This window comes from Trichechus manatus, unplaced genomic scaffold (assembly GCF_000243295.1).
Source record: "Trichechus manatus latirostris isolate Lorelei unplaced genomic scaffold, TriManLat1.0 scaffold00020, whole genome shotgun sequence".
NCBI lineage: Eukaryota > Metazoa > Chordata > Mammalia > Sirenia > Trichechidae > Trichechus > Trichechus manatus.
Genome location: NW_004443956.1, coordinates 12,119,633 through 12,129,678, shown reverse-complemented (window position 1 = coordinate 12,129,678; position 10,046 = coordinate 12,119,633). Strand labels below are relative to the sequence as shown.

Genomic DNA, 10,046 nt, shown 5'->3' with positions numbered 1-10,046 from the left:
TTCTCTTTGGGATTTAAAAAATATGCCTCACCATTTTTTATGTTTTCTTATTCATGTTGTTGTTAATTGCTGTTGAGTCAGCTCTGACTCATGGCAACTCATGGCGACCCCTAATGTGATTTCATCTTGGTGGTATGTTATCTATTTCTTAGAACCTCCAAACAGTCAAAATAATACATCTAATTCTCAGTTACCAACCATCCTCCCTCTAAAACCTGAATGACAGAGAGTGGAGCTCACAGGCTCAGCTCTCTCTGACCTTGAGGTCCAGGCATTTAGATCTACAATCCCAGGAACTAGACTCAAAGTGAGTCTACTTCCAGGGCTGGCAGCTTAGAGACCCAGGTAGGAGGTTGCTAGGCTATGGGAGGCACATCTTAGGTTTGCTGTTGGCTTATTCTCCACTGCCTCTCCCAGCCAAGGGAACTTCCTGGAATAACCAAGCAAGAAGCTGGAAGCAAGACCACGAGAGAGTTTATTATCCAATTACTGCTCAAGAATGGAGACAAAGCCAGCAGGATGGTGAAGGTGAACAAGAAATGAGCTGGAGCCAGGATGGTGGCTGGATCAGGGGGAAGGATAACGGGTGAGTCAGATGCAGGCACCAGTGCTCAGGCAGAAGCAGGGCTGCATTCCATCCCCAGCAGTTCCTTCTGGTCCTTTTCCTAAGGGGTAAGGGGAGGGGGCGAGATGACCATGATGGGGAGGGAAAGGGCAATTCCTCTCCCTCAGGGCGGCTTGGCTCTGGAGCCAGCCAGAGCCCACCATCAGCCTCATGGAACCTGATGTAGAGTGCCTCAAAGGCCTGGAAGGGATCTGAACTTTCTGGGGGCCACCTGGTGCCAGACCACCACTGAGGCAGGCACAGTGCCACATGGGACTCACTATAGCAGGCCCTTTCCTCCCCAAATCTTCACTCTCAATTCCTGTGCCCTCTGGACATCTGCACCACCCCAAACGCACACAGACACACTTTCGGGACTTACCTCCTCAGGTAAGGGTCTTCTCCAGCAGCACAGACACAGGGAGACCAGGGGGGCCACGGGAGTTAGAGATGCCACCAGCAGCAGAACCTAGACACCCAGGAGCATGGCCTTGAGGCCTATGAACAGGGCCTGGGGACAGAGGACAAAGCCATGGGTAGAGAGTGCCCACTGCATTCCCTGCTCTATCCTTGCTCATCACGGACACATGAACATTCCACTCCTTTGTTCCACATCTGTAGCTTCTGGGGAGAGCTAGCAAGGGAGCCCCAGGGGAGTCAACACGGCCCTGTACCACCCCTATTGGGCCTGTGGCCTCATCTGTCAGCGCCAGGCTGGCTGTGACTGGGCTCCCTGACAACCTCCAGGACCTGCGAGGATCCGGGGGAGGAGGAAATCCACACACACACTTCTTCCCAGCCTTCGAACCCTTGAGGCATTTATCAGTTTATTCTTGTCTTACGATGTGTCTTTCCTGCTGGTCTGTAATGCCCCGGCAGCAGAAACTGTTCCTGTTCATGCTGCGTCTCTGGTCCCAGCCACCCAACCAGGTGCTGAGTGGGTAGCAAACACTGTTGCTGGAGAGCCCCCTTCGCCTGCTGCTGGCTGCGCCTCCAGCCCACTCACCCCCAGCATGTCCACGTAGGAAAGGCACAGGTGCAGCCTCCTGGCTTCCTCTGGACTCAGCGTGCTGGGCAGTGCGGTGGGCCAGCTCCTCTGGGAGGAAGTGTCACAGACACTTCCCATCGTAGAAGGGGTCCCAGGGGAGGCCATCAGCCCCAATTTTAATGGCAGCAACAGCAGTTGAAAAAGCTATCAGAGTGAGCAGTGTCCTCAGGAAGCCCTGTGGGGAGAGGACAGGGGCCGTCGTGGCGAGTTCACAGTCTCTTCTGGAGCCCAGCCTGGGGAGGCAGGGGCTAGGCCATGTGGAGAGGGCAAGATGGGGCAGGAGGCTTGGGACAACCCCAGCCCAAGGGCCTTCCTGAACTCACCCAGCAGAAGCCACCCCATTTCTCACGAAGCAAGGCAACAGCTCCAGCCAGCACAGCCTGGGGAGAAGTTGAAGCCGGAGCAGGGTGAGGGCAGGAAGGGCAACTTCCCTCATGCCACCGCTTCTCTTCCCTCTGTGACTGCCCTACCAGCTGGCCGCCCAGCAGGCCCCTTCCCAGCATGGGGCCTGGATGAGCTCCCGAGGCTGCAGGACACTGCTGCAGTGACGTCTAACCATGCTTGTGGTCACTGCCAGCTTGAGGCCTCCCTTCCCCACCACCTTGTTTTCAAGCAGCACCTCCTTTTCTGAAAGTTCAAGGGTCAAGTCTTGTGGATGTAACAAGACCGCCTGGATGCAGGAACCAGGTCCCTAGAGACTACCTCCCTCCCCACCAAGGGCTACTCAGCACCCACCTGTCTGTCCAGGCTGCTCCCCTACCCCTGGAATGAAGGCCTGAGACGTGGAGGTAAAAGCCAGGCCATCTTGGCATCAAAGGAGACCCCTTACCTCCTCTCCTGCCACTTCCCTGAGTCACACCCTCTGTCTGGTGGTCCTTCCCTCCTAAGCAAGGTCTGAGGGAAGTGGGGGGCATGGGAGGGGGGCTGAAAGAGGCCTATGAGGCAGGGTGGGAGCTTCAGGAGCTGGTCCTAGAGACTCCCCTGTGGCAAGAGTGTCTCCTGGGAAAGGGGGGAGATGAGGTGGTGTTTGCTGCGAACGGTAGGGGCGGCAATGTGGCGGGAAAGCACTGGGAAGGGTCGGAGGGCTGGCTGCCAACTGGACACGTGGCTTCACTGCCCTGGGCTATTTCTCATCTGCAGAGGGGGATTGGATCGCTAACATTCCACCCTACAGTGTTGATGGGGATGGTGATGAAGGTGATGGAAATGACAACAGCATGTCTACTGCCCCTGAGAGCAGGTCCTCACCCGCCCCTCCTCAAGCCCGTCAACCTTCCTTCCCGCTCCACTCACCACTGCCCCTGTCCAGATGGCAGCCCCTGAGTCCAGCAGGTGGGAGTATCGGAAGATGTAGAGGAATCCTCCCAAGACCCTGCTCAATATGCCCAGGACGATCTGGGTCACCTAAAAAAGAGAGTCCAGCTCCCAGAGTGTGGGGGTGCAAGGTCAACCTCTGCCCCAAATCTCAGGGCAGCTTGAGGTCCTGACACTCCAGGCATTACCGGTTAAACCCCCAGACTAGCACGCGCGCCAGCCCACCCTGAGCCTGCTTGAGGGAGGGTGCGGGGTTCCACCCAGTGGGGCTGTGAAAGGACGGTGCTCTGCTCCCACATCCCTTTAACCCACAGCCGACCAGACCCACAGCCGACCAGACCCACAGCTTTGATCGAGAAGGTCAGCAAGTGAGAAAAAGCCAGAATAGAGATCCGGTGTGCTAACTGGAGTGAAAGTACCACATGGAAGCAGTCTGTACTCACCCAGGATGCCACCAGCAGCCGGCTGCTACCTGGGGCCTGGGTGGCGGTGCCCTTGGGACGGGCCCAGGTCCGCAGCTGGGAGCCCACAGCCAGCAGGAGCTTGGCCAGAGCAGAGTCCTGGTGGATGTGCACGTCAATGTGGGTGGGCTGGGCTGCCACAGGGGTCAGCTCACCACCGTCTGCAGTCCCTGCAGAAGTGGACATCCTGCCTGGGGGGAGGAAGGAGCATCAGTGAGGACAAGGTGGCACAGGACAGTTTACATTTTCAAAGATTTTGTTGGCATTGGGGAGGACAGGCAGTGGGGGCAGAGACACTGCACTGGGCCCTGGTCACCAGGCTGCATCCTCATTTCTCTCAAAGGTGTCAGGATGGGGGTAGCTTGGCTCTAAGCCTGCTGCACCTTCCCCTTCATCCCATGTGCTGTGGTCCCCCACACCCTCCCCCCACAGCCTCGGGGGTCTGGTCCCGCCAGTGCCCCATTTTTCTAACTGCCTCGCCCCTCTACTCAACTTGAGGGTGTGTGACCACTGCCTGCCCAAGGCCCTCTTCTCTGCCTCCCTCCTTGGGAACCCTCAGGTTAGAGGGCAGACTCCCACATCCCTGACCCCTGATAAGCCTTCTGTTGTAGCAGCTACCCCACAGCGGGTCTCCAGAGCCCTCCTCAGCCTCCCTCCCCACCAAGGGCTGCTCAGCACCTACCTGTCTGTCCGAATCACTCTCCTGTCCCCGGTAACAAAGACCTTAGTTGGGGGTGGGGGTGGAGGTAAAGGCCAGGCCATCTTGGCATCAGACAGGACCCCTTACCTCCTCTCCAGCCACCTCCCTGAAGTCACACCCTCTGTCTGGTGGTCCCTCCCTCCCAAGCAAGGTCTGAGGGAAGCAGGGGTAGAGGGGACCTGTGAGGCAGTGTGGGGACTTTGGGGGCTAGTCTTGGAGACTCCCCTGGGAGGGAGTCCTGTGCAAGAAAGTCTCCCAGAAAAGGAGCCGACTGGGCTGTGGGGGCCCTGCCTGACCTGCTTGCCTCTGGGCCCCGGGTGACAGAGTGCGCAAAGGGAGAGCTGGGAGGACCCTGCGCTGGAGCCCAGACAGAGGGAGAAGGAAGTTGTCTGAGAATCAGTAAGGGAAGCTGGAGAGAGGGGGATGATGGACTTTAATACTACAATTTCCCAGCAGAGAGCCAGGGCGAAGGGGCCTCTCTGGGGTTTTCCAGCTGCTAGTGGACCAGTGGAGCCCTGGTGGCACAGTGGTTAAGAGCTCGGCTGGTAACCAAGAGGTCAGCAGTTTGAATCCACCAGCTGTTCCTTGGAAACCCTATAGGGCAGCTCTACTCTGTCCTATAGGGTCATGACTCCATGACAGCAGGGTTTTTTTAGTAGATCAATCAGCTGTGGTGAGCTGGAGAGAGTGAGGGTGAGGGCGGGTGGCCTTGGAGACACAGCTGAGGAACTTTAGGACATACTATGAGGCTGTCCTCTCCCCCCTCCCACAGGGGTCAGTGTTTTCAGAACAGCTCTTTATGCCTGTGCTCATGAGTGTGTGCGTGGTCTGAGTGTGTGTGTGTGTGTTATCTGAATGAGTGTGAGTGTGTGCTGTCTGAATGGATGTAAGTGTGTGTGTGTGTGCTGTCTGAATGGATGTGAATGTGTGTGCTGTCTGAATGGGTGTAAGTGTGTTCTCTGAATGGGTGTAAATGTGTGTGTGTGCTGTATGAATGGGTGTGTGTGTGCTGTCTGAATGGGTATAAGTGTGTGTGTAGTCTGTGTGTGTGTGTTATCTGAATGGGTGTGAGTGTGTGTTGTCTGAATGGGTGTGTGTGTGTGTGCTGTCTGAATGGGTGTGTGTGTTCTCTGAATGGGTGTGAGTGTGTGTGTGTGCTGTCTGGGTGTGAATGTGTTCTCTGAATGGGTGTAAATATGTGTGTGTGCTATCTGAATGGGTGTGAGTGTGTGTTGTCTGAATGGGTGTGAGTGCTGTCTGAATGGGTGAGAGTGTGTGTTCTCTGAATGGGTGTAAATGTGTGTGTGTGCTGTCTGAATAGGTGTGTGTGTTGTCTGAGTGGGTGTTGTCTGAATGGGTATGAGTGTGTGTGTGTGTGCTTACAAAGGTCCCTCTGCCTTCCGTGAGCCTGATTATCTATTTAAGACCGAAAATCCCCAGAGGGGCCCTTTTGCCCCAGCTGTTTGCTGGGAAACTGTGATGCTGAAGCCCAGCCCCTCATTTCTCCCATCCCTTTCTGACTGTCAGCCAACTTCCTTCTCGCTTGTCTGGTTTCAGCTCCAGCGCAGGCTCCTCCAGGCTCTCCCTGTGCACTCTGTCTCTGGGGCCCAGAGAAAGCAGGTGAGGCAAGGCCCCCATGGCCCAGTCGGCCCCTTTCTTGGGACACTCTCTCGCACAGGACTCTTTCCCAGGGGAGTCTCTAAGACCAGGCCCGCAAAGCCTCCACTCTGCCTCTCAGGTTACCCTCAGGACTTACTTGGAGGGCAGGACTCACTAGACAGAGGACGTGACTCCTCCGGTAAAATGGCTGCGCAGGGGGGAAGGGGAGAGGGCTGGGCCTGGTCAGCTCCGGCTGCTCTTTCCTCCATCTGCCCAGTGCCTCCCCTGATTCTGGATGGTGTGGGGGGGTTCAGGCAGTTGGTGCTGAGCGAGCTTTCGGAGTGCAGCTCTGCTGGGGAGCAGGACTGGGGTGGAGGCACAGGGCAGAGAGGGGTACCGCCGTCTTTCCCCAGCTCCAGGGAGAAGTGTCCGGGGCAACAAGGTCAGGGTTCAGATCCGCTAAGGCCAGAGGAAGAGCAAAGGAGGCAGATCTGGGGAGTGGATGGGGCTGGGGGAAGTGGTGGTACCCAGGGCTCAGAGGTATTGAAGCCCAGGCTGCTAACTTACGCTGGTCCCTGGGCCCTGACAGGAGAGCTGGCTTGAATCTGGGCCTAGACTTCCTCTTGCATGTTTGTGAATAGGTTTGAGTGTCCTGTGTTCATTTGCAAAATTGTCGAACACCTGCCCTTCCTGACACAAAAGCGGTCAGGAGGCGAAGGAGTAAGACTGCCTTCAAACGTGAGTAGAGAACAAACGCGAGGACTGAGGGTTAGTGTTGTTGCTGGTGATTTGGGGATTGTTATTACTAATATTCGACTTCATGGGGAGGCCCATTAGAATTGTCTCTGGAGGGGTTCTTTTGGATCTAGGCAAGCTGATTCTGAAGTGCATAAGGAGAAATCAACTAGCAAAAATGGCCATGGCCGTCCTGAAGGAAAAAAGGACACATGGGGTCACAAAATTGCCCAACTAGATATTAAACTCTTTTACTTACATTGTGATAGATGTGGCGTTTGTGACTTATCCGACATACCAACGGACAAAATACGGAGACTAGAAAGGCCCAATTCCTATGGGAACTTAGTTTTTGCTCAAGGACCATTTTTAATCAGTAGGTGAAAGATGACTTATTCCACAAACGGTGTTGGGACAAGAGGGTAATCAATCATTTGAAGAAAATAAAACTTGAATCCACAACTCCCAACTTACACCAAGTAAATTCCAGATGGATCAACATTAAATGGGAAAAATGAAAGCATAAAAACACTCAGAAGAAAACCTGGAAAAATTATTTTATAATCCTGAAATAGGGAAATCCTTTTAAAGGATGTTATAAAACTCAGAAAAGAAAGAAAAAGAGTTTGATTATATAAAAATGCAGTAAGCGAAGTCAAAACGTACACTTTAAAATGAGACATTTTATTGCACAAACTTAGTGAAAAACTACAATGGAATGTAATTTTCCCCGTGTAAATTGAAAAGGGTGAAAAGCTTGTTAACACACTGCTGGCTCTGGGGGCGGGGGATGCGGCAGGCACAAGGGGACGCTGCCCCGTAGTTTGCTGCCCCTCAGAGAGGGGAACTTGGCGATATCTCTTAAAATCCCAAACGCATACTCCCAGTGACCCGCCAAGCCCACGCTGTCTGTAATAAACATTGGAAATAGCCTAAATGTCTGTCAATAGGGGACTGCTTAAATACATGACGATGCAATCATACAATGGAAGCTTTTTATGGCGCAATGTGGGATTATTTTCAAGACATATGCTTATGTGAACAAAGCGTTATGCAGAACAGTGTGTAGAGTGTGCTGCCGTTTGTGGAAATGGGGACATATTTTTCTTTTATATGCAAAAAATATCATTGGTAGGATATAGAAGAAACTGATAATATTAGTTTCCATCTGGAAGGCAACTAGGTGGCTGGGAGAAAAAGATGGGAGAAAAGTTTTTAAATGTATACCTTTTGTATCTTTTGAACCTTTTAGCCATGTGAAATATTATGTAAATATATATATACGTATATGTGTATATATATATATGTGTGTAAGTATGTATGTATACATACACACATAGGTAGTCCCCGATTTATGACATATTTAAGTTACTGCACTTACGACAGTGCATTTTTTACTGCATGCAGTGTTGCAGCTCATAATTTGCTGATGTTATCCTTCTCAGCTGTTCACTTGTAGATGTTTATATGTTTCCATTCCCCCAAAGACAAATAAAGATCGGATTTATAAAGATACTACTAATAAAAGGTAATAATAAAGAAAATTTTTTAAAAATGAGGTATTTGACTTACATCAGAACAGACTGATGATGGAGTCGTTGGAATAGAACCCCGTAGTAAGTCGCGGACTACCTATATATACATACATGCATATATGTGTACATATATGTATATGTATATATGTTGTTGTTGTTAGGTGCCATCGAGTCACTTCTGACTCATAGCCACACTATGTACAACAGGACAAAACATTGCCGGGTCCTTTGCCATCCTCACAATCATTGTTATGCTTGAGCCCATTGTTGCAGCCACTGTGTCAATCCATCTCGTTGAGAGTCTTCCTCTTTTTCGCTGACCCTCTGCTTTACCAAGCATGATGTCCTTCTCCAGGGACTAATCCCTTCTAATAATATGTCCAAAGTATGTGAGACATAGTTTCACTATCCTTGCTTCTGAGGAGCATTCTGTATACATATATATGTGTGTGTATAGATATACATATATATGTGTATATGTATACATACACATACATACACTAAGTCATTAAAGTAGTTCACATCCTTTTCTTTGGTCTCACCCTTAACCCTCAACAAACTGTATCAGATCACTTTGGGAAGGGGCCCAAGAACCTACATGGTGAAATAACTCTAGAGGGGACTCTGATTTGCACCCTAGATCAAGGTCACTGTGATGCTGATACCTGCGCTGTGCAAATCCTTTGTATCTTGATGAGGAGACTGTTTTCTCTCCCCTCACCCATGCAATGTCCTCCTTTTTTACCTGACCTTCTGTCTCCTAGTTCCCAGACTTCACTTCTATACCTCTTCTCCCTGGCAGGCAGGATGACTCCAAACATGCTGACCTTGAATGGGGTCGATGTGGCCTCCACGCTATCCCAGCCCACCCACATCCACATCCACATTCATCAGGAATCAGCTTTGGCCCAACTTCTAAAGGCTGGGGGTTCCCTGATGTGCCGTCTGTCTCACCCTCGGGACACTGCCTCTCCCAAGGCCAGGATGAGCCATGGGCAGCTGGCACTAGGGGTAAGCATGGGCTGGAGAGGCGGGTGGGCAAGGTGACACAGAGGATGCAAACAAAGAACATGGGTTGAATCCCCATGAGGAGAGTATTGTTCCATATTGTTCCAGAGAGGATTTAGGACCTTCCCTGACCATGTAGTTTGGGAGACAGTATGGGTGGAAAAAGAAGAAGGATTTGGAAGTTTTCCCCAGAGATTTGGATGAGAAGGAAGTATCATCCTCTTCTTTAGTGCAAAGGGGCAGTCAGGCCAGAGCTGGGATGATGGATAGGAGACTCTCTGGAGGCTGTTCATTCAGTCCAATTGAACACACATGAGCTGAGGGCCTGCAGTGTGCAAGGCAATATGTTGGAACTTCAGGGAAAACGACAGGGAGAATCCCTAGGTTATGACCTAAAGTGCCCACCCCTCATCAGACAGGATCAGGCAGCCACACAAATGACTGGAATTAAAGGTAGACTAGGTGACACAAGAAACGACACACACACACACACACACGCACGCAAGACACACCAGGCAACTTCCAGGAGGAGCTGGCATCTGAGCCAGACCCTGAACAGAGGAGTGGGTTTGGATGGAGAGAGATGGAAGATTGAAGAAAAGGAGCTCCAGGTTAAGAGGATGGCAGGACCAAAGGCGAAGAAGCCAGAAAGCACAGGGCCAGCTCTGCAATCAGAGCTCACACATCCAGCATGTGGAGAATGTGAATGAGGCTAATGGTTGATGAGACTGGAATGCAGACCAGGGCCACACTGTTGAGGGCCAAAAAGTCAAGGGGATGTGTCTGTACTGAGTCAGTGTCAGTGGTGGGAGGGCTGTGGGTCTGTTCTGAGGAGGAACCTGGGCTCTAGGCTGCCTCATGGAGGGGTCCAGTTACACTTGTACGGTAACAGGGCCTGCACTTGTATGGTAACAGCAAAAATGACAAGGAAACAAAGGCTGGGATCTCCATGACTTAGGAGCAACTGGACTTGGGTATGAGGGAAGAGAGGAACCCAAGAATATGCCAAGATTTGGAGCTTGGCTGGCCTGGAGAATGGAAC

General features: G+C 51.9%; 2 protein-coding genes across 2 annotated transcripts in view; one reads left to right on the top strand and one right to left on the bottom strand.

Annotated features, from left to right (window-relative positions):
- Positions 1–611: 611 nt before the first annotated feature.
- Positions 612–3,613, bottom strand: TMEM176A (transmembrane protein 176A). Its single transcript, XM_023727907.1, is given in 7 exon segments — positions 612–665; positions 987–1,115; positions 1,611–1,722; positions 1,724–1,827; positions 1,976–2,032; positions 2,946–3,056; positions 3,410–3,613. Coding segments are annotated over 7 exon segments (771 nt in total).
- Positions 3,614–5,657: 2,044 nt separating this feature from the next.
- Positions 5,658–10,046, top strand: part of TMEM176B (transmembrane protein 176B) — a 13,424-nt gene continuing 9,035 nt past the window's right edge. The window contains exons 1-2 of the mRNA XM_004372729.2: positions 5,658–5,747; positions 8,799–9,007. Of these exons, the coding sequence (XP_004372786.1) occupies positions 8,804–9,007 (204 nt within the window). The 5' untranslated portion in view covers positions 5,658–5,747; positions 8,799–8,803. The remainder of the gene's footprint in view (positions 5,748–8,798; positions 9,008–10,046) is intronic.